The sequence below is a fragment of the Melozone crissalis genome, unplaced genomic scaffold (genome assembly GCF_028551555.1).
Source record: "Melozone crissalis strain CALT ecotype California unplaced genomic scaffold, PUWL_Pcris_2 ptg000005l_1, whole genome shotgun sequence".
Taxonomy (NCBI): domain Eukaryota; kingdom Metazoa; phylum Chordata; class Aves; order Passeriformes; family Passerellidae; genus Melozone; species Melozone crissalis.
The window spans coordinates 55,111,392-55,136,382 of NW_026535783.1; the positions used below are offsets into that span (position 1 = coordinate 55,111,392).

General features: G+C 36.4%; 1 protein-coding gene across 4 annotated transcripts in view; it reads right to left on the reverse strand.

Moving 5' to 3' along the window:
- The window catches only part of RNF180 (ring finger protein 180), a 68,109-nt gene that overhangs the window by 10,970 nt on the left and 32,148 nt on the right, over window positions 1-24,991 (reverse strand). For 3 of the 4 annotated variants that reach the window (XM_054288313.1, XM_054288304.1, XM_054288298.1), the window contains 2 exons: window positions 11,078-11,303; window positions 6,289-6,414 (listed from right to left, as the gene is read on the reverse strand). In XM_054288313.1, the coding sequence (XP_054144288.1) occupies window positions 6,289-6,414; window positions 11,078-11,303 (352 nt within the window). The remainder of the gene's footprint in view (window positions 1-6,288; window positions 6,415-11,077; window positions 11,304-24,991) is intronic. The other variant, XM_054288321.1, reaches the window with a different exon arrangement.

Here is a 24,991-nt window from a genome sequence, read left to right on the forward strand (position 1 = left end):
CCATGATCTCTGCAGACAAATGTGGTACCTTTGAGTTTAACAGGAACAAGAATCTGTCATTATTTGAACCCATGCTTTGGGGTAATGATAATTTTATTTAATGTCTCTTAATTCTTTTGCAGAGTTTTAGTTCTTTTATGATGAGACAGTGAATAACAGCAGCATACATACACTTCTGTCATGCCTTTCGTGATCTTAATTACGGCAATCATCCCCCCTCTTTTAGTAATCTGTTTCTTTGTGTGAAGTATTCTAGTCTATTTACATAATCCTCATCAGGAAACAATTTAAAACTGACTTTCTCTTTTATCTTTTCTGTACCCTTCCTGCTAGCTACCTTGTTTTGCGATGAAAAGAAAACAATGTAAACATTGCTGAAGAACACTAGGTTCCAAGATAGTCTCCTGCCACTGATTGCACTTGGTTTTAATTTTTATTATCCCAAATATTTCATACTGTAAGCAAATCTTACATCTTCATATCTTGTAAAAAATATGCTGGATAATACAAGCTGTAATTTAGACCCATACAGGATCCATATGATATATCTTCAGTGAGAAAAAATAATCATATATTTGTATTCTTTGTTTGGCATCTTTTAACTGGCTATTAATGCTTCAAAGGACTTTCCCTCTTATCCTGAACACAGCTATATTTTATCAAGCATCTTTAGAAAAGGACCTTAAAAGTTTTTAGGAATTGTAAGCTGCAGAGTGAAAACCCTGATACCTCTAACACCTCTACAAGGTAATTTGGGTGTCTCTGGTACAGCTGTGGGCCATGGCTCCATAGGAGGTCCAAGATGTTCTTAGTTTGTCTCACTGACCAGCATGAACACTTGGCTGCCTAGCAGAACTAAAGATGCCAATCTAATCCATCCATTTTTGCCATGGCCATCCTAGCACAACCCTTGGTGCTGCATAATTACAGCTACCAATATTCCTGCCACACCAGGAATACTGGTAGCCTACAGTACCATGGTTCAATGGAAACAAGCAATCCTGATGACACATACAAATTAGACAGAATTTGATTCCCTCCAGTGCATTGATGAACCAATAGAGACAAGTCAGCAACCATAATTTCTGAGTAGTAAATTACTTTCCTACACAGGCTAGTGCTGGAGGCACTCTTTAGGACTGGAACATCCTTTTCAATGAGAATGTGGCTCTGAAGGAGTCCCTAAAGAACAGCCTCTGCAAAACAGATTAAAATATAAACAAGGCTACTGATACACAATATTTTGTTCTAACACTGTTGGCAAAGTAACAGGGAATGAAGTGGCAGCCATGAAGCTGAAGTTTAAAACTTCTCTATAGCAAAGACCTTTTAATTTTAAAGCTTCCCTTCCATTTTCTTTTCCTTTCAGATTGACTTCTACTGGGCAAGATGCAGAGGAGAAGCATAAAGGCTATTTAGTGCATAGTCACTCTATGGGACCCAAGGGGGACTCTGGAATCAAGAAATCAGTCTTGCATTTTTTACCAGCAGGAGCTGACAGAACTTGTGGGCAAGGAAAATAGGTACAAGAGTTAGGGCCCAAGTGCTGACAAATCAGTAAAATGACGAAGTGGCCATCAGTGGAGCTGACCTAAGACACTCAACCAGCAGGTTTGGATTCTGTCTTTTCTGTATTAGTGTACTATAAGCCTAGCAGACACTGAGAAAACACTTTCCAGTGAAGTGTGTCTTTTTTAGGCAGAAAATTCACTTTATGTGAAGACTGCAGATCGCAAATGCATTTTGTGACAAATGGATTTATGCAAATTAACTTTGACAAGCCCTACTGAGGAATCTTGTGAAGACAGGCAGAGAGAGCTGGGCCCATTTAGTCTAGAGAGGAGAAGGCTGAGAGGGAAGATCAATAACATATATAAATATCCCAAAAGTGGGTTTCAAGAGGATGCTGCCCGACTGTTCAGTGGTTTCCAGAGATTGGGAAAAGAGCAATGGCCATGAACTAAAACACAAGAAGTTCCACCTCAACATGAGGAAGAACTTTGTGTTGAAGGTGGCAGAACACTGAAACAGGCTGCCCAGGGAGGTACAGCCTCCCTCTCCAGAGATATTCAAAACCCAGCTGGATGAGTTCCTGAGTCATGCGCTCTGGGTGACCCTGATGGGATGGATTAGAAGAACTTGAGAAGAATAGTCCAAAATAAGGATTATTCTGGGAGCCTTCTGCCAGCATTACTCTTTATAGCTAAAATGAAACTGCACCTTCTATTTTCAGTAACACCTGTCTTGTTCCTTCTCAGTAGATCACAGTTATCTGAACTTGAAAACCAGTATCCCTTTATTTGGTTATTTTAAACAAAGAAGATTCAACTTAAAACTTGTACATTTTTTGTTTCCAACATCCTGCCTTTTTTGCCTATCAAACTGAAATCACGATAAGAAGAATCTTGAATCAAGAAAGTAAATTTTAGTATTGTACCCCTATTTTAAAGACAGAGATACAAAGAAATTTAACAACTGGCATTATTAAAAGCTTTCTCTAAAGGAAATGGTGCACCATTTTCTCTAGAGAATGATTACATAAAAGGTCATAGCAGATGTGACCTACTGAAGTGATGGTAATTTTCACCAGGTTTTAGTAGGCTTGGAAAACACTCTATTGCAATCCTGATGCAGAAGTCAATATTTTTTTTAAGTACCTAAAGATGTGAGATTAGGAAAGAATCTGCACAGATTTCATCGTATACAACACTGGAGGAATGTTTTCTAGATTAAACATTTGAAAAGATAGAAGCAAACATTCTATTTTTAACTAGACTTTCAATTTAATTGCCAAGTTTTATATAAAACATCAGCAACATTAACAGATGGAGGGGATTCCTATTAGCCTAGGAATAATTATGATTCCAAATACTAACCAAAGGCTGTAACTCAGAGGTTCCATAATCCCCTTCTGCAGCTCTGAGCACCTACTTCTACTTTTCTTGAGTCATCTCTACAACCTTACTCTACATGCAGGCAGCCAGCATCTATCTACAATGCAATCATCATTATCCTGACTACTTTATCCTTTATCTCTGCAATGTATTTCTACCTCAGATTTATGCAAAAGCTTTAGAAATAACACTTCTAGGCACAGTGTACTAAATGTCTCAGTCATTTTTAATTTCTGCACTTGATTACACCAAAGTCAATGTCAAATTAAGTATCATATTTGCAATTTAAATTATTCTAATCTCTTATTTTAGCTCACATTTCTGTATCAAATTACTTTTGGGGACCTACCCTTTGTTGGTGAACTTCCTTTGACTGTACAGCTCTTACAGAATGCAATTCCACTTTAATGGCATACAAAGGCCACGCTTAAGTTATTCAATTATGATATATGATAATAAGATCCAATTGAGTGTGCTTGCTATTTAACTTTTCTGTTCAAACTACACTATTTATCTGTTATAAAATCTATTTAAGAAAATTATTAATTGAGATGTTTTTTCTATTGTGAAATTGCAATTTTTTGAAGTTGTCAGTACTCAAAAGAATAACTAATATAGTATCTTTTTTATCTCATATGAAACAGAAGATATTTTATGGAATTTAAAATTAGTTTGTTAACTTTTCCATGTATTAAAAATCTGAATGGGAAAAGAAGAATTGCTTTCCTTCATGAACAGCATTTTCATTTCATCATTAACTTATCCTTGACCAAACACCATATAGACAGCAATACTATAAGCAATGTTTATGAAACAAGTGGGAATTCTGTTGATTATTTTATTGGAAAAAAATACAGTGCAATACAAGGGCAAACTAATCTGGAGCAATTTTCATCGGTGTAAAGCTCAAAAGTGCTGCAGTGCTGAGTTTCTTTCTTTTTGTATAAGAACTGAAAAGTTAGAGTTGTTTGTATTATAAAAGATAATTCTACATTCCCTATGGAAAATCTCATATGAAAGAAAACTCACATGTAGATTACCAAATATAATTGGCTAAGTGAATAAGTTCAGGAAAAAAAGTAAGGACAAAGAAGTGCTTGATTTTATCTAGCAGTCCTGCAATGTTCATTAAGTCAAAATTAGTTAACCTGATAAATTTTGTATATAATCTAAACTTCCTAACAGTAACTTTTGTCTCCTCATATCCCAATCTAGTTCTGAGGTCTGATTTTATCTAGCATATCTAATGAGTGATTTACTGGCTAAGGTATACTATTTTTACATCTGTGGTATTAAAATTATATTGTGGAAGAGGTTTTGTCACAATGAAAGCTGGAATAATATGAAAAGAGCTTCCAGATACTCCATGAACACTGGACCTGCTGGATATGAAAGTGAAAGAGCATATGCATTTCTAACATGGCTACAGAATTTCTTCTTTGCCAATGCAGTATTGTACTGCAGTATTTGACAGTGCACTCCTATACAGAGGTGGTTATTTTCATGTTCAAATTTGCAAAATTTCATTGCTTTCTAAGCACTGTAATGACATCCCTTTTCACTCCAGTCACTCTACTCATGTACCCACCCTATTCCTCTTCCCATTCTTTATATTTGACTTCTGAAATTATAACATCTTATTAGGCTATTAGGTTCTCAATTAAAAGAAAATTAATCTAAGTACCCTCTTTATCCCTTTAGATCTCTGTGGTATCAGGGTTTCCCTTTGCAATGGAATCTAATATAGTGTCAGAAGACTTTTGCTGCCACTATTCTCAGCATTTTATGCCTGTTAAGTTTGAGCAGTGTCCTGAGCCAGTGAACAAAACCAATTATGGAAACCAAATATAGAACTTTAGGTGTTGCCAAGTACAATTTAGATATAAGCCCAAATAAACAGTCCAGGAAGAAAATACTATATATTTGCATTTTGAAAGCACACAAACCTGCAGTAGTTTTTACTGAAATAAAAAGTCAGAAGAGAGACAAGGCAGCAATCCTCTTTTTGAGAAATGCAAAGACAAAGTTTCAGACAGCTTTGTGGGTTGTGCGTCTCATTAACTAGATTTAACCATGTTCCCATTTAGTGTGGGACCTTTAGGCTATACTTTGGAGACACATAATTCCAGCACTCAAAATTATCTTTGGCAAATTTTCAGGTGTAACAATACTGAAACTTTATGATGTCTCCAGATCTTTCTTTTATTTCTACTTATTTATGCTTTGTACAATGCTTAACATTGAGAAAGATATTTATGAAAGGCATAATTTGTATAAGACTACAAAACATAAAGGAACTATGTCACATGCATAATATACATTAAAATATACCAATAAGCCCAGCATTAACACTCATACTGTATTAACTCCTGTTAGAGAAAGTAAATACTCATCCTCATTGTACTGCCAACATTTTTTTCTCTGAGTAATACCAAAGATAATCTATGAGTTCTCAAATTTTTCAAGTCTGCTATTTTTGATGGCCAAGAACATTTCTTGATATTATCAGTACCAAATTATGACATCACTTGACATGATTTTATAAGTAGAGTTCCAGAATTTATCAAATGTCACCTTTACAAAGGCCTGGGTAGACTTATACAAGGAATATAAAATGCAAGTCCTTTTTTTTCCACATACTTTTAGACGCCATCTGCTCCTGCAAACAGGAAAAGCATATCTGCTAGCTAGCATTATGAAAAGTGTATACAAGTAACTACAAGTAAATTTACATGAGGCCTGGTGAAGAAAGGCCATTAGACTGAAAGCAGGGAAATATGTGTAAACAGTGAATTCTGCATTTAGATGGTCTAACTTAAATTTGTTCAGTTCATGATCAGTTAATCCTGAAAATGTTTAGTGTTAAAGTAGCAACAAGAGCCTAAGTTTTCTTCATACAATAAAGAGAAAATGAAATGAAAACACCCATACCCATTACTGTATTTCGTATGCATTATATATGGAATAATATATATCATTCAAAATTTTTATTTGACTTCTTTTATAAAAGTCTGATTCTTCTGATTTTTCTTTTTAGACATCTTTATTTACCACACTCAGAACTAGCAACTTTTCAACTAGAGTAATTTTTTTTCATTCCACTATGCAGACAGACATTTTTCTAAGAAGGAAGCTATATAAAACTATCCTGACAATGTGTACAGAATTAAAGATTCAAAAATAAATTAAAAGGTACAAGCACAATTGTCTTTTTACAGTTTGCAGTTTACCTTCAGATTCAGAGCACTGTTTATGAATCACCCATGAGAATTAAACTCATCTCTACTTTAAGAATCACCTGTCTGTTTGCCGATGGCACGTATTAATCAGAGTCTTATTTTCAAATATTACACTTGAGTTTGAATGACATTTAGGCAAAAATTAAAAATCTTACCTTCAAAAACTCTGAATGCTTTCTTGCAGCTTGGTAGAGGCCATTTAGCAGAATTGGATTTTTGAAAATTTTCCTTTAAATTCAAATATTCCACAGGGAAAAAAGATCTGGTAGAGTTATTCAGATCTACAATAATTAAGGGAAAAGAATACATAGATCAATGCTCTAAATAAAGCACAATAATAATTTGCATAAATTTACACAAAATAAAAAATGCCATATCTACTGTGTAATTCTTCTGATTATAACACCTATTTTTTAAAAATCACATTTATGCAACCATTTCCATACATAGCAAGAGCAAGTTGTAAACATTCTGCTTCTTTGGAAAAAAAAATTAGAAAAGGTTATGTAATTATGATAATTTCTGACAAAATTATGCATTTAAGAAATCAAGCCATTTAACTTACAAAACTATTATGATCTCTCTTAATAAAAATTATATCCATAAAAATGACTGTGGTATTCATTCTCAGTTTTTGTTTAACATCATCATTCAGTAATAGTCAGTAATGCAAAGGAAGGGGAAGAACCTGAAATTTTTTTAGATTTTAAAAAGTACTTTGGATTAACAGGAAGTTAATAATGTTAATTAATTAATCCTGTTAATTAATTATTTTATAAGTTTTTAAAAAAACATTTGTAGGATGATTCATGACACATTGCAGGAGGTGGCATTATGCACTAATCTCAAGAAATCAACATCTTTTCAGTGTATAATTTGGGGAAATTACTACATGGTTGCAACTTAAAACTGCCAAACTAAGATATTCATAGCAATGCAATGGAAAACTAAAAACAACAGTATTTTCCTACCATGGAATTGATCTACTGATAACAAACAGGGTTGCTAAGCTAGTAGTTAACAGGAAAAACTTCAACCCCCTGCTCATCAATTTGTGCCTCCAAACCAAGATGGCTCCAGATAAATATTAATAGTAGCTGGTACCATGATTCTTTCTGTACCTTCAAAGTAAGAAAAGACATTCACAGGATTTTTGAGAAGGCTTTTTTTATTACTTCATGTGGTCCAATGTAATGGAACATACTTTTCCAATAATAAATATTTTATTAAAGGATAAAATCTTTTTCTCTGGCGAATTTAAGAAAGCTAAGCTTTTTGTGAGCAGGCTCCAAAAAGAAGAGAAAATGCCTCTGCTTCCAGTAGCTTTTTCTGCGTAAGATGAAGACATTAACAGATTTCAAGTAAAAACCCCATGCTAGTTTGATTCTAAAAATTATCCTTTATTTCACCATGTCACAATGCAGGTGGAATGAAGCTACACAATACATGAAGAGCACAGAACCTTCAAATCCTCCATCTCGTTATGTGAAAATACAGCTACTGCACATATAAACTGCTGTCACTGAAGGAAAAAGGGCCTTTTCTTTCCAAAATGTAAAATGAACAAACTGTGTATTTTTCACTAGTGTTTTTTAAATTTTTATGAAAGAGCTTTATATACTACTGAACATATTTGGATTAAGTACTATTGAGATTCAATAATAAGCAGATTCAAAAATAAGCAGATGAGACTCTGCTTGCTTCTCACAGCACAGAGAACACTTTATTTTCCTGCTACAGACCACAGAAATAAACACAGTTCTTTCAATTTTATTCAAATTTAAATACTGAAACCTCTGGTGAGGCATCTAATTCCTGTTTCTCAGAAAAGACAGTGGTGACAAGTTTTACTGGCTTCTAGTAAGACTTGTCTGGGCTTTCAAGGAAAGATCCCCTCAGGCTGGCCAGGTCACCTGTCCCTCTGCAGGTACATGACCCTCTTTCCCTGTCCCGTGCCTGGACCTCCCTTGCACAACCTCTACCCTCAATCTGTATCTCTCCAAAGTGGTGGATTTATTGCACATGTGTGTCAGATCTGGCCCTTCTTGCAAACAACAAAAATTAAATTTTTATTAATGGAAGTGCGGAAGATCACTCTGTCCCTGTAAGTGAAGCATTTAAAAGATGCTTCTTTTAAGGTAAGCTACTTGGTGGAATCAGCTCAAGAGCTGTTTTCTTAGGTGTATCCTGGGCACATTGTCATCTGATCAGATGTGAGTTTATCCTGATGGGAGAAGGGCTTCTAAGAAAGCCTTTAAGAAAGACGGGAACACATAGTAAGCACCATAGAGCAACCTATCTGGACTGGAACTCATGCTTAAGGGATCCTGTAAAAAAGGCTCAGCTGACCAAGGCAACTGGCAAGAGAATTGCCTTTGTGAATCAAATATGGCTTTGTAGCTCTCAGTTAAACACTGATTTTCTCCATAATTGATGGATAATTGATCTCTTAGCCCTTTTTTTTGACATGTTACATGCATCCTTCTGTTGCAGTTATGTTCAGTCTGCAAAACTGTACAAGCTAAAGAGTGAACTTCTGAGTATATCCTTAAATTTTTTTTCTTTTTGACAAATCTTTGTAAAATATATGCACTCACACATATTTTACAAAAGGAAAGCTGCAGAGAGCATCGAAAATAAATTAATGAGGGACATAAGACATCCCAGCTGCAGCATTAGAGAAGTATGTAAAGACTACAAGCAACTTTGCTTTGTTACCTGCACAAACCCCCTATAGTAGCAGTGACTTTAGCATAAGTTTTTAAAGGCTTAATAACTCTTCTGAGTGGAAAAAACCCCCCAAATTACTATGCTTTACATTGCTCTGGCACCATTCATCTTCTTAATGTGCTGATTTTACTAATTCCTCTGAGGATACAATATCATCATCAATACCCCTTAGTTAATTTAAAAGTTGTTCAGTATGTTATACACTGGAATATTTCAAAATATTTTTCTTAGTATTTATAATAAAACAAAGCTAAATTACTGTACCTATTTTTAAATATATTGCTAAGTCCAGCACATATTGCTATATACTGAATGGCAATGTACAAATAGCTGCAGATTTCTCTCATCTGAAGTAGTTAATACAAAACAAATTATATACTGTTATGGTACACTATTTATAGTAGACTCTATTTACAAATCTATGATACCTTATGTCCTCCTTAGGCACATAATTCTTCTTCCTCAAAAGAGCTACATACCTATTTAATATTTTAAGAGTGGGTAAGGTTGAATGGGATGTCTTGAGAACAGCTAGTCCAACCTGCTCTGGCAGGGTCAGCTGCACAGGGGCCCAGAACCAGCTGGGTTTTGACGGGTGTTCAACAGCCTCTCTGACCAGACTGCTTGACATTCTCACACGAAAAAAAGCTCTTTCTTGTGTTCAGATGGGATCTGTTGTGTTTGAATTCATACCGAATGCCTTTTGTGCTGGCAGTGAGCACCACTCAAAAGAATATGGCTCCTTCCTCTTCACTCCCTCCCACCAGGCATTTTTACACATTGTATGTTAGGTACTCAAAGGCTACAAATAAACCTAGTAATATTTCACTTAGAAAACTGTAACATGTTGAAAAGTTTTGCAAATACATTTTAGAAAGCATCTTTATTCTACTTTTGTCCTCTCCCAGTGGTAATTTTCTGCAGCAAATCTGCTAAATTGGTTTTTTAAAATTTAAATAGCCCTAGAAAAACCTAACTATCTATCAGTGAAACACATTTCATCTATACATCAAATTGAAGGGGTCATCAAACATTAGGAAAATGAAATGAGAACAGCTTGAAATCTCTATACAGCAGACAGACAGGGGGTTGAGAGTGCTCAGGCTGCAGCTTTCCGCCCATTTTCTCTGCTGCAGCGCATCAGTGCAAAGATAGCCAGTCTCTATCCCTGGCAACCAGCAGCTGCTCAGTGAATCACCTTGAGGCAATAGGTTCACCTGAAAATGCTTCCTTCCCACCCAAATGAGTTCTTTATCCCAGTCAGTTCAAATTGACCTGCCATCAAATCATACAAAGTAAGGTCTGTACAAAAGCAGAGTCTGTGGACAACCAGAAGCAGAAGTGGACAGCTCTGCTGATCAATGTGAAACCATACTTCAGTCTGCATCCCTAACCTGCCATCATCACAGCACTCACAACAGCTTAAAGAGGATCTCTGCAAGATCTCTGTAGCGTCTAATATGAAACAAACACTCCTGCATGGCTGAGTCATTTCCATTACTTTGTGAACTGTCTATGCACAGTTTTAAGTGCTGTAAATTACCTAACTCCAGATACATGGTGAAATTTTATCTATGGCACTTGAATCTACCATATAAGCTTTGGACATAAAAGACTGACTCATGCTGTTCCAGATATTCTATCTGCAGAACTACTTACCCTCTTCTATTTCTACACCCAATCTGACACCAAACACCCTACCCACCATATTTTCCTACTGTTAAGAGGAAGGAACAGTAGAGATGAGGGTATAGGAGGCTAGGACAGGAGAATTTAAGAAGATGATCAAGGGTTTAAGAAGATGATCTCCAAGTCTTTAATTGTCTCTAAATTTAATGTCGTAAATGAAAAGAGCATTTTTTTGTGTGTGCCATGAAGTGAGCAATTTTGAAAATACTTTTCCATTAGGATAGTTTGATAAACGTTTATTATGTTTTGAGCTTGTTATTATTCAGGAAGAAGAAACAAAAGAATTCTATCAGAAAAGAAAGCAATCAGAATCTCATTTCTAAAATAAAAAGTTTAAAAGTACATGTCCCGAATAGCTTCTTGACTGGAATGGAATGGAATGTTATTAGGAGATGTTAAATGGAAAGAAAAGTTCACAGTGGATTAACATTACCAAAATTTGCTCTGAATGCATACAGGAAGGAAAAGTACAAATAATTTTTATTTGTAAAAAATAAAAAAGTGCAAAATCCTTCATTTCTATACCTGTTTGGAAAAAAACTCTGGCAATTGTAGTGCGACACAGTGGACATGGAGTGCTGGTTGGATTGTCTTTGGCAAGCATCCTTAAGCAAGGTTCACAAAAGATATGGTGGCATGGATAGCACATGTAAGGGTTGAAATAAACATCCAGACACACAGCACAGAGATAGCTTTCTTTATCTCCTCTGAGTTCCTGCTCATCATCTGTATGCCGGTTATCATTTGCAGGCTGCAAGAAGAAAAAGAGAACATATTTTCACATTCAGCTCATAACTATTTTTGATAAACCAATTGTCCAGAAGATCATTTTCAGTAATGGTTAAGAAGATTAATATCACACACAGGATATTCTTAAATTTAATACAGGTTAATACTTTTAAAAAGATGAAACATAAAACAGGAATATCAGTAAAAGTCCTCTGTGGGAAAGATGAAAAATCACAAGGCAGTAAAAGAAGGAAGTAACAAAACCAAAACAGTTTTGTCTAAGTAAAACTCTATTATGATCAGATTTCTTCTTTTAAAATTAATTTTTACAGTTTATATGTATCTGCATTACAAAAAGGCAGAAACACAGAATGGTATGGCTTGAATGGGACCTTAAAGATCATCTAGTTCCTACCTTCCTGCCATGTGCTAGATACCTTTCTTGAGACTAGGCTGATCAGAGTTCCACCCAACCTGGCCTTGAACATTTCCAATAATGGCACATCCATAACTTCTCTGGTCAAATTGTTACAGTGCCTCACCACCCTCAAAATAATTTTTTTTTTCTTAATATCAAATCTGATTGATATTAAGTACTGCAGACTGAAGTCATGTCTCCTTGTTCTATCACTACATGTCCTTGTAAATATTCTCTCTCCATCCTTTACGCTCCCTTCAGGCACTAAATGGTCACAATTACATCACCCTTAAGCCTTCTCTTTTCCAACCAAATACTGAACTAACAAAACCACACTTTGAACAAACCAAATACTCAGTCTCCATTCCTCTAATTATTTTGGCAGCCTTGTCAGAACCTGCTCCAGCAGTTCCATGTCCTTGCTGTGCTGTGCCCCCAGAGCTGATGCAGCCCTGCAGGTGGGGTCTCAGCAGAGCAGAGCAGAGGGGCAGAATCCCCTCCCTGCCCTGCTGCCCACCCTGCTCTGGATGCAGCCCAGGACACGTGTGGCTCTCTGGGCTGGCAGTGCCCATGGCTGGGGCATGTCCAGCCTCTCAGCCACCAGCACCCCCAATTCCTTCAGGGCAGGGCTGCTCTTGATTCCTTCATGCCTCAGCTTGTACTGATATCAGGACTTGCTCCAACCAGTGCACATTTCACTTGGTCTTACTAAACCCTCAAGAGATTGCTGTACACCCACTTTTTGAGTTTGTGCATGCTCCTCTGGATGGCATCCCATCCTTCAAGTGTGAAAATACCTTTGCTGTGCCAAGAAAGGAAAAAAAAAAACAACTCTAAAAATAAACTGTGAATGGTGGTGCCTTTGAAAATTAGTTTGTGAATGTTTATGTTTGTAATTGAATAATTACCTAATGTTCCAGCAAGAATGAGTTCAAAACAAGCCACAACTTTATTACTACAAAGCACAGTATAAACCTTAGAGTAGAAAGTAAGGAACTCCTATCATCTTGGGTAACTGCTTGCTTTTGTCAGCACATGTGCTCCAAATTTCCTTGCACTGCTATATTTGTAGGAAGACATAGCTGGACTTCCCAAATGGTGCTCATCCTATACGAATGTAACAACTGGTGTGCATTGCCATGTTCTGGCTTTGCTCCTGTAAGATGACTAAACCTTTCCAAGTAATCTGAAGATCTGGTATTTATGGCACCCTGGGTTTTTGGCTGTCATGATTTAGGAATGGTACTCTTCAATTTAGTGCTCCCACTGAGATTCTCCAAACCATGTGCCACTCAACTCGTTTCCCCTCCCCTCTGTGGAGGGCTGGCGAGAAGAATGGGAGGCACAAAAGGTGAAGATCACTGACTGAGATAAGAACAAAAACTGGGAATGGCAGTGAGATAAGAATATGAACAGTAACAGCAACAATACTAAAGGCATATATATGTAAGTATAAGGAAAAACACGGTTATTGTTCACTGTGGAAACCCCTGACATAAATACCCCACTGCTCCCTCTGGCTCAGAACCAGTGCCACCTGACTGCCCCCTCCAGCTCAGAACCTGCACCACACTTACTCAACTGGAAGGAAGCCCTTCTCTTTGGAAGAGACTCTTTCCCTGACCCCAGCAATGACACAAGGTAGAATAGAATAATCCTTGAAGAGCTTAGCCATGCCCTCTCCTGACTACTGCAGAAGTTAACTCTATGGAATGAGGATATTGGGTTAAAGAAGCAACCAATCTTTTATTCATTATGGGAGACACTCAGAAGACATTTACTATGCTCTGCCTCTTCTATCCATCTTCTTTGTTTCTGATTCTGGTTTTCTCTTTCACAGATCACAGAACCCAATATACTGCAATAACCAAGAGATCCACCATGAAAAACCAAGACAAGAGCATATCAAGACACTGCTGAGCGTCAAAACTCTTCTCTCATCCCTCTTACTCTAAACTCCCAATCCTTCCCTCCCCTGTGTAGCTGTGGTGGGAAGTGATAGAGAAGCTTTGGTGGCTGCCTGGAATCCAGCCAGGGTCAATCCAACACACTATGCATTACAGAGGCCACTTCTGACACTCATAGGCCATGACAGACCACAACTGCCTGACACTGGTACCGAAAGTTAATGACAATTGTTAATATTTGGGTTATGTAGATATGGAAATCTATAGATGTTTCAGAGAAGATTACATGTATGGCTTATACTTATGGTTTGGATTGCTGTGTTTCTCATTACTCCCAAAGACTATCTCTCTCTACAGGAATTACTGAACGCTGCAAATAGTGAGTAAATCCTTAACAGTATGCAATAAAATACTGTGGATCACATTAAAATTACAGAAAAATTCAGCCAGGATTTATCTGCTCTGGACAAACATTTGTCCTGTCGTTCTACCTTAGCCTTTGCATTGCACTTTCCAGGATATTATGTGGCAAGAGTGCTCCTAAATTCTGAGCTGCTGTGCCAAAACCACATTGCACTGTGTCCAATCACAAGGTCTTGTACAACCATGACTGTCAGTAACTGTTTCTCTTACCTTAGAACTTAGTCTAAGAACTGTCAACAACAGTTTCTATTACCTTAGAACTCACTGCTCCAGTTTGATTTTCTCCACTTGACAGGGCTGAAGAAAACTTTGGTGTGTACTGAAATTTACAACAGGAGCAACTAGGATGTACTGATAAGCAGGAAGCACGAGTCTGGCTGCACTAGCAGCCGCAGAAGCTAGATACAGACAGGAACAGCTTGGCACCATTACTTCCAGCTCCATTCTGTAGGAAAGGTTCTTAAGACAACATTAAATACTAGAGTATTACAACTATCAGTAAAACTGTTTAACTCAGACTGTCTCTACACTTAGAGCACAGAAAACCCACACCAGAACAGAATGGCAAAGGGTAACAGAATTTATTACAGCTAAGTAATTTTAGAATGAAGGAAGCTTCATTATACCATTTCTTTGGGAAAAAAAAAGTGGCAAATAATCTCGCAGAGAAAGTGAGGAAAGTAATCTCAGGTAATTACATGACTGATGACTTCAGCAGAAAGCAGGAAACACTAATACACTTGTGAATGTCCCCTCCAATGCTGCCACACGGGCTTGGCAGGGCAGAATTAAGTGTTTGAACTCAATCTTAAATTTCTTTTCCAACCTAAGTGACCCTATGATCCTATGCAATGTCAAAAACATAATTAAAATCTAGCACAAAAACAATATACAGAAAGCTTTTGCTAACTGGTTTTGATGAGAAGTGTTTGGAAAGAAAATACACCTTGTGTCTAGAGGAGCTGACTGCAAGATAAATGTCTTTCAAATGGCAATTAGGTAACTAAGCTAGAGGCAAAACTTCTGAGGACTCACAGGTAACAGCTGGTTCTGAGACAGGTTTGCAATAATGGTAAGATGCACGGACAGAGGTATCTCAGAACCAATTGCAACTATCAAAAGTTGCAATTTGATCAAAAGATCAAAATTATTCTAATGTGCAAACAAGATCTAATTAGGAGTAAGTTTCTTAGTGGAAGAGATGTCTTTTCTACAGCTTTGTGCCCCTTTTCAAAAGATCTATGTAGGCACATGGTATTATTCAGAACTGCAAAGCTAAAACCCGAGTAACTTCCTTGTGCAAGAAGCTAATGCACAAAAATTTAAAAAGTCATTATTTTTTTAGTTTGCAATTAAGTGGTGCCTATATATATTACTAGAGCCAGGGCTTTAGTGTATGAAAACTTAACAAGCATAAAGCAGGTTGGTTTTCTTACAGGATTATAGTACGAACAAAATTAAGAAAGTACATGTAAACATCAAGGACAGTGAAAGATTGTCAAATAATAACAGAAAAGGCTGGAAAGCAAAATTATTGCTCCTGAGAAATGAAGGAAAGGTAAGAGCATTTCATCTTCCCACACTGATTGGGAGCTGCTAATGTGGCGTTGACAGTAATCCCTATATAGGGGGACATCTATAGTGGGACATCTGAAGGATATTAATGAAAGAGAGGAATCAACTTCTGCTTGAGAAGCCTATAAAGCATGTTAAGGAACAAGGAGTCTGATACAGCAGTGGTTGAGAAGGGGCATGAAGCTATGAAATATGGATTTTGGAGCTTGTGAGAAGTCTCTGCTACTGGACTACAGGAAAGTAGTTGATTCAGTTTCACATTCAGAAAGAATACATGCATCACTGGATACCTAATGCAACACATTATCTAATGTATGGTTTACCTGCAATCATATGAAAGACCCAGACCAAGTGGTCGTACACACAAGAAAAGATTTTGTGTGAAAGCTATCAGTAAAAGGAAGTTTAGAGTAAAACCTGGAAGCATGATCAAAACAGTGGCAAAACCAAATAAGGCACATATGTCAATTGACAAAGTTGCCCTATTGTGAAAAAAAACCCAACCTACAAAACCCTTCATTTTCAAATGACCTATTCAGAATGCCTTGTTATCTCAAAAATGTCCACAGTTGAAAGACATGATGACTGAGGGAAAATCAGTTATATATTTCACATTATTATCTTGCAAAGAAAACTGCCTTTAGAATGATTTTTAGCTCTAAACCAGACTTTAACTCTTCAATTATAATGCAGAATTGGAATCATACACCTCAGGTCTGAAAAAGTGAGAAAGAATGAATATTGATACTGTTTAATACAAAAACAGAAGAAAAGAAATAAATGCTTCTTGGTTGTTGCTGGACAAAAATATCAGTAGCTTCACATTGTCCCACAACAGCTTTAGAATCTCTTAGACAATTGCAAACAGAACTGGTACAAGACTTATTACATCAGGTACATTGCTTCCTGAAAATATCTTAAAATTGACAGGTATATTGGACACAGGGACTGAAATGACTGTTGTTGTTATGAGAAAATTTTTAAGTGTTCTTTTGCTTCAAACGGAATTTAACTAGACTTTTTTCTGTAGAATAAATTAGTGACTTATAATGGCATTTCAAAAGTAAACTCAGAAAAAAAAAAATCTAATATTAAAATGCAGAAAAATCCTACTCAAAAATGCTAGCTATATTAGCAGAAGTTCTTCCAAATCAGGCTATAAGGTATGCCAGGGTTTGTATGCCTTTGAACACTGTTTCAGTTGACAGGTATAATGAATACAAAAGGACATATTTTCTGGTGTCTGGTAGAACTAAGCTTGAAACATAAAAATCATAATACGGTAGAGAGATCAATGCCCATGGCTTAAACATCTTTACAAATCAATAACTGAGTCTAAATTCCCCGCACTTTAAATTTCTCACCATACAACATTCCAGAAAAGCTCAAAGGCAAGCCAAAAACTTCAAAGCAGAGCCAAGCTGCCCAAGCAGCTCTGAGGAGCCACCTATTGCCATGTTCTCCATTCAGAATCACAGAACCACAGGATGAATCAGGTTGGGAGGGACCACAGTGGTTCATTTCAACCAACTCCAGCAGGGAGTAGGATTGTGTCCAGACAGTTTTTGGGTGTCTCCAGTGAAGGAGACTCACAACCTCTCCCGATAATCTGCTCCAGTGCTTGCTCCCCTGCACAGTGAAGAAGTTCTTCCTCATCTTCAGGTGGAATTTCTTGTGCATCAGTTTCTGGCCATAGCTCTTTTCCCATTACTCGGCACCCCATAGAAGAGCCTGGATCCATCCCATTGACACCCTCCTGTCAGACACCAGTGTACATTGATAAGGCTCCTTCTCAATCCTCTCTTTGAGGCTGAACAGGACCAGTTCCCCAGCCCTTCCTTACAAGAGAGATGCTCCAGCTCTTTAATCATCTTTGTAACCCTCTGCTGGACTCACTCCAGGAGCTCCATGTCTCTGCTGTCCTGAGGAGCCCAGAACTGGACACAGCACTCCAGGTGAGGCCTCACCAGGGCTGAGTAGAGGGGCAGGGTCACCTTTCATGACCTGCTGGCAATGTTTCCCTAATGCACCCAGGACAGTCTCGGGCACTGCACTGCTGGCTCATTCAGACTCTCTCTGCTGCATTTGGGACTGATAAATTACTCTAGGGGAAAAAACTGGAAGATATTTTGTTCATTATTTTTCTAGAGAAATTCCTTTCTAGAGCTGAGAAGCTAACTGTGGTATTTTTTAATTTATGTTTTATTTTGGTTGTATTTTTGTTGTAGGTGTTTTTTTTTTTTTTTGTGGGGGGAGAGGTTGTTTGGGTTTTTTTGTTTGGTTGTTTGTTTTTTATTCAGCCTCATTTAGAAGTTGCCTTAGGCATGGGCACTGGAGTTGTTCATCAAGGACAAGTACAGGTTGGATGGAGTAGTGAGTAATCCAGTCTAGTGAGTGGCTCCTCTGTCCATGGAAAAGGGCTGGAAGTAGATTCCAACGCAAAGCATGCTATGATCTTGAGTGCATTGTAGACCAAGGCTTCTAAGACAACAACTAAGAGGACACATATACGAGAGCACTTTAAGAAAGAAAAGAATTGTAGAATGCCTGAGACATAGCAAGTTAACCAATTTGGTTCAATGAGATATTTTTACTTTGTCAGAAGACAAAGACTTATTTTGTTGAAGAAGTGGGAAAAGACCTCAGAAAAAAAACAAACAAAGGGGAAGAAAACTATCTAGTAACTTTTCTTTTCATTTGTGTCCATACCTCATCCAAAAAAAAAGACTATTTTAATTTATTGCCGATTCATATTGTTTTAATCAAGTTGAAACAGGCCACACAAAACTGAATGTGCTAGGCACTGTAGATAAGTATTATGCACTTATCCCCTTTCTTTCCAAGCATCTTATATAATATACTTCAGTTTCTTATTATGACAGATTTGAAATTTTTAAAGCATTTTTTGTTATGCAATTTGGTTAATCTCTGCAGTTCCTTCTATGGAGTACCAGCCTTTAGGCTTTTGAAATACACATCTAAACTGGCAGCTCTACATATTATTACCCTTTTAGAAATTTCTCTAAGAAGAATTGTATTTAAGGAACATCTCTAAACACAGCTTTTATGAAAATATCTTGAAGATCCCTGCAACTAATTTATAGGTTTATAATAAGGTTTTATTCCTATTAAAATAATTCAATTATAAAGAATAATTGAGAGATGGGCCACTGGAATAAATATTACTCAAAATTCTTGTACCACAACCATATAAACACCTTAATATTTATAATCACCCTTAACTAGTATATAAGAAATTAGTACCATGTTAAAAGCTTATCTTTGTTTTCATTTTGCATTTCATAAAACACATACATAGTTTATATAGCATGTAAAAAGACAATGTCAGCTTTATAGTTAAGTAGCACATGAAGCTTGCCACCAGAAATAAACATCCAGGCACAGCTATTAGTGTCACTAGATCTAAGAATAAAGCAAATATTAACAATTATTAATCTTTATTGTAACCATTATTTCAAACAAAGAGAAGGAAAATTCATTCCCAGAGGCCTGCAGAAATTTCTGTGAATCTCACAGAACCTTGATATGATGCCTCAATGATAGACAAAAGGATCTGTTGGCCTTCTGGCATGAATTGCAGAGAAAACTTTTTTTTAACAACTTCTTTTCTTTTTTTACAGATGTTGTATGTTTTTCAAATATATTAGAGCTGGAAGGTCAAATTAGAGTCCTAAAGAAGTAAAAAAATGATTGGCTTTTGTTAGTTAGAGCAAAACAGTTGCTATCTACACTTGAAGTCCACCTCTCTAGTACAGTGAGTGCAACTCCCCTCTAGTACAAACCTGTAGTTGTTCTGGTTCCTGGTAAAAAGATATAGTCATGTCAGTTTACATACAAATGAGATGAAGAATCAGAAAATATTTTGGCTTTAGATTAATTTTTTACCTGCAGAACCAGATTTTGTTTTCTTTTTCTTTAATTTTAGCAAAAAGATTTAGAGCACTGAAATAACAGACAAGGGCTTATTTTTTAATTCTTTCTCTAGGATTTGTGTGAAAGTATACACTATTGCTTTTAGGGAAAATGCTCATATCAAAATGTCTGTAAAAGCATATCTTGAACAGTGCTGCTACATTTTGGTATCTTTGCATAAGTATAGTACTGGAAAGAATGCATTTGAAATGCTTCTGGTCATTCAGTATAAATTAAAGGCAAATTACAGCAATGCACGACATGATCTGAGGTAACAGCATACAACCAACACTTCATGAAAAATACCAACTCTTACCATTTATAAATGTCTCTCCCCCAGCACTATACAGCAGAAAGTGGAGTAGGCAACATGGAAGAGAGCTGGTCAGATGTGGAGGTTGGCTGCTGTTCCGAACAGTGTTTATAAACTGTTTATAACTCAACGTCATTCCATTTGTGGAACACTGCTTTCCAAAATAAGATAAATGTACAGATTTTTAGTTTCTTACCAGTCTTACTGCTCCTGGCATTTGCCTGCTCCAAGGTAAGGTTCTTTATATTCATAAAGTCTACAGCAAGTACAAAGATTTGTCTGCTAGCAATTAGCAAAAGATCAACATAATGAGAATTACACAGTTTTTGGCTGCTAGTTACAGAAGACTTCTTACTATTTGGGACAGAAAGATGAGTTTGCTGAACTGAACTCTCAGTAAAAACTTTTTCAAAAATGTCTTCAAATGATTTTTAAACTAATTCCTCAGTTTTATTATGTAGCCATTACCATCCTTTCAGTCATCAGTTTTGGTGGTTACATGATCACTCCAGTTTTATTAATACAATAATAACATGTTTCAAACATAGGTTGGAAAAAGTCCAAAGGACTGGGGTAGAAGTCACAAAATTCTTCCCTTTTATTCATCAGATAGAAGAGATTTTAGTTAGGATTCATAACAACTGCAACCAAAGGAGGTATTCAACCCAGATAAATTGACTCTTTTATTTTTATTCACCAGGATGTGCATTATGGTACAACCACCTCTGACCCTTCTTTTGGACACCTGTGGAAGTTGACATCCTTCTTTCTGGGGGTGGGCGACCATTGTGTGCCTTAGATTGAGCTCACCGTTCACCCCAAAATCATGAGTTCTGAATCTGCAAGCATCTTCTGTTTCCACAACTGAGGTATAGCTTGTGAGACATCACATTAAAAGAAAGATTCACTTAGTAGATGAATTGCTTTAAAATAAGTTGCCCTAAAATTAGGAACCTAAAGCTATATTTAGACAATTAAAGGACTGTCCTAGTTTTCAAAGAGTTTCCTTATCTGGCTGGAGCAACTGGGTGATCATCTTCTTTAGAACAATCAGGCCACCTATTTAAAGTGTGTTGACTAAGTTTTTAAAAATCAATTTAAATACTGATTACTTAAATAGACTCCATCACTAAACAGTGTTTAGAGTACAGCATTCAACTGTTCTGAAGGAAAATTAAGATAAACAAAGGGTTTAAAAAAATAATATATATGAGAAACTTAGGTAAAGGTTATCGGATTGCATCACTGTTGCTTTTTTTAATATCTACTAACACGACTATGGAATAATCCTAGATTCATTAGAATCAAGTAATTTAATTAACTTCTTACGCAGTTCAATATGACTTGGAAAAATTAATATACAGTTTTCCCTTAAAATGCAAACAAACAAATCCCCAAAATATACAAGTATTTGTTTCTACTTAGAAAAAAAAGAATGAAAATTATATTAGATTTTCCATTACTACAAACTTAAAAGAAGTAAAAGTCTGTTTGATTTCTTACAGAAGCTGTATTGCCTTTCTGGAGATTTTCTCAAAGTTGTAAAAAACATTTTCAAAAGTAAAAAATTATTTAAGGTTAAGAGCAATCAACAAGACCTTTATCTCCATTTTCATAACACAATTATCTGACTCAGTAAAACTTATAGTTTGTAATCCTTCTGTAGTAGATATTGCAATGCTAAATTAAAACAATAAAAAACCAAAATACAAGTGTTTCAGATGTTCTCATGCAGCAATAGAAAAAAAAAAAGTCCCCTTTGTTTCTTCTTTTCAAGCAAGCCTTGGAGACTGACACTGAAATTTTATCCTGAGCTATGGAAGAAAATAATCCAGGTGGACCTGCAGTAATAAAGTACAGCCCAAATGTTGTATATATTGGGTTTTTTTCTGACAAATAATATCTAGATGTTCAGTTTAATTAATCCTTGTCTCCTCAACTCTTAATCTTTATGATACTTAGTCAGAAATATTATTGTAAACTGTGGTTCTGTATCGGCAGCAATAAGCAATACATTCTTTCCTTGGTATTTTATTTGGTCATATTCAAAGTCATCCAAATTGTGCAAAAGCTTATTTCCCTCAAATGTAACTGTTAGATGCCACAATCTGAAAGTGCTAAACATTGATGGATTCAAAGGGGTCAGCTGTCAGTATTCTGGCACCTGAATAAATTCACTTTCCAGATACTTAAATTAAGCTGCTGTTATCTTTTCTGTCTGATAAACAGAGCAGAAAATATTGCTAATTTTTTATTTCATAGAACAAGTGAACAATTTTGTATGCATGCATCTTTCTGTAATTATTAGTAATTTCATATACACCTCTATAAACACTTCATCTCATGAAGAGCAAACAACATTTCCTGAACAGCTATTGAACCACTATCACTCTATTTTATGCAAGACATAAATTTTCTCTGTTGTTTAAGCAAGATATTGCACCCTATTTCATTTTCAGATGTTATTTACAAAGTGAGGCCATTTTAAATTCTAGGGTGCCATCCTTTCTCATGAGCCTTCCTACAAAAGCCTTGAGGGGTCTGAACAATCGACCTCTAAGGATTTCAATGCTTTCTCTTTGCAACAGTTTAATAATATGGATTTTTCTTCTAATGAAGTATCCCACAAAGTCTTTCAGAAACTGATTATGAAAATCCACCCTCCCAGACAAAAAAAAATTGGAGTCTGTAAAGCTTTTCTTTGGAATTGCAGGATGCTGAAACAGAAAAACCAAACTGAACATCTACTATTTCACATTTCTCTGCCTGGATTAAAAAATTTAGGATACAACTACAAATGTTGTTGCAATACACCAACAGAAAACTGAATCTAAGTAGCTGCAACTTACCTTTCAACAACATTACCACAAAATATGATTTGCTTTAGATGAAGGCAAAATTCTTGTTTGAGGGTTAAAACTTTTCAAAAAGTAGACCATAAAAAAACCCATAAGCATAATGACTTTCATAACCATCATCATAAGCATGGTCATCTTCTCATGTCTAAAATGAATAGTTTTGTATTTAGCTTAGCACTGGCAAACCTTATCTAAAAAGCTTAACAGCTCATGCAAAAACTTGCTATTTACATTCATTAAAATTCTCAAAATACATGGATTTACTAAAGTGAATGCACTGCCCTAATACTTCACATATTTGACCGAACTTAGATATATGACATAATGAATACTTGGATCTGGCTATGATAGCCAACATGCAAAATAATTAATCATCGAAATACAAGGCATCTCAAAAATTTCACTGCTGACATCCTAAAAATACTTGCAAGACTGACACCAAGAAGATGTAAAAGAGTTTGGAAATTTGTAGAAATACAAAGAAACTAGAACACACAACTTACAATGTTTTCATGTGAAGAACAGTTCAAAATATATACAAGAAAAAAAAAGACCAGGAAAAGTTATTTCAGACTTATTGTTCTACATGGTGTAAAATAAACTGCAATTTATTTTTGTGGCAAAGTACTGTACTATAGTTTGATACTAGATTATCTATCCCTTTTCTGAAAAATCCAAGAGATGCCCACTGCCATTAACTTATTAAGTAAAGATTGTTTCATTTTTAATTATCCATAGTGACATTAAGCAAAGACATTACATACTTTGCATCTAGTATAACAGTGAGGGGAAAAATGGAGTTACTATAAAAATAATCCTAGTAGACTGAGGTAGAGGAACAGACCTCACCCAACAGACTCCCTCAAATTTCTAGGACTCTCTAGTAAGGTCTTAGAAACTTTTTGATGTTAGCTAATAATTTTCATCTCCTTAATGTGGGCAGCATGCTATGTCCTAGTTTAGCAGGACAAAGTATTTTCTAATGAGGAAACGTAATAGGCAAAGACAAAAGACCCAATACAGTGAAGCACACAAAGCAAACCAATGCCCTTTAATTTGATTGTGCTGGGTTGGTTGCCTCCTTAATTTAAATTTGTAGCTGACAAACTGTGAGCGTTTTTAGATGTATTATTTATGTCAGTTCTTCAGGCAAAAGCAGGGCATGATTGGAGCAACAAAGCTCACTTTTACACTGTTCAAAAGCCTGCCAATCTTACAAAGAATAAAACTTGTTAATCTAAAAACTTTTCGTTTTCTGACTTTCATAGTGCACTCCACGCAAGGGTAGCACCTAATTTTGGATCTTAAAGGACACAAGCTAAAGCCTTTAAGCAGAAGATGTAACATTAAGCCTTTATGAAGGGTACAACCAGCACAAATTCTTAGAGTGCATGACAAATTCCAATCTTCTAGCACCTAACATTCTGTTGCTAAAAAGAAGTTTTAGTACTCAGATAAACCTTCAAAAGTAATAAAATTTAACTGACGGAGACAACCTGAAAGAAAAACTCAGCGATGCGAGCTCTGTCCTGCTTAAGCATGAGTGCAGTCTTAGTTCTGAAGTCCATCAACGTCAACTTTAGTCATTTAACCATGATCATTTAGTGGATACATGGTGCATGAAACAGACTCAGGAACTGGAGGGGCTGCTGGGAAGACAATGCAGAGAAAAGCTGGAAGGTGTGTCAAAAAACTAACCAAATGCAGAAATAAAAAAATTTCCTCATACATAGTATAAAGATATATGGCATAGATGTCTGTCTGTGCTTTGTATTTGTGGCCAAAATAGTGCTGATAGCACACCTGTGTTTTGGCTATTGCTTCATTCCTTGGAATGCTTCCTTTCCTGTTTCAGACAGGCTGAGACTGGGCTTGAGGTTGGGAGTTGATAGAGTCAAGACAGGTGACCCATACCACCGAGTGTGATGTTCAGAGAGTTGAGGAGGAAGGGGTGAATGCTTGTGGTTGTATTTCTCTGTGCAAGCAATAATTACGTGTGCTGAATCCCTGATTCCTAGGAAGCAGATGGACATCTAACTGCTGACAGAAAAGAGTGAATAGACTCTTTTTGCTCTGCTTGCACACAGAGCTTTTACCTTGCCTGGTACATTCTCACTATCTTGATCTGTGAGTGTTGTCACCTTCCTTCCATGTGCCCCCACAAGAACGGACTCCCTATTTGCCTTTGCAAGAGAGATGAGTGAGCAAGGGGCTGGCTGGCTGTGTGTTTGGCTGCTGGCTGGGGTCAGCATATAGCTGCTCTGAAGGAACTGAACAGATATA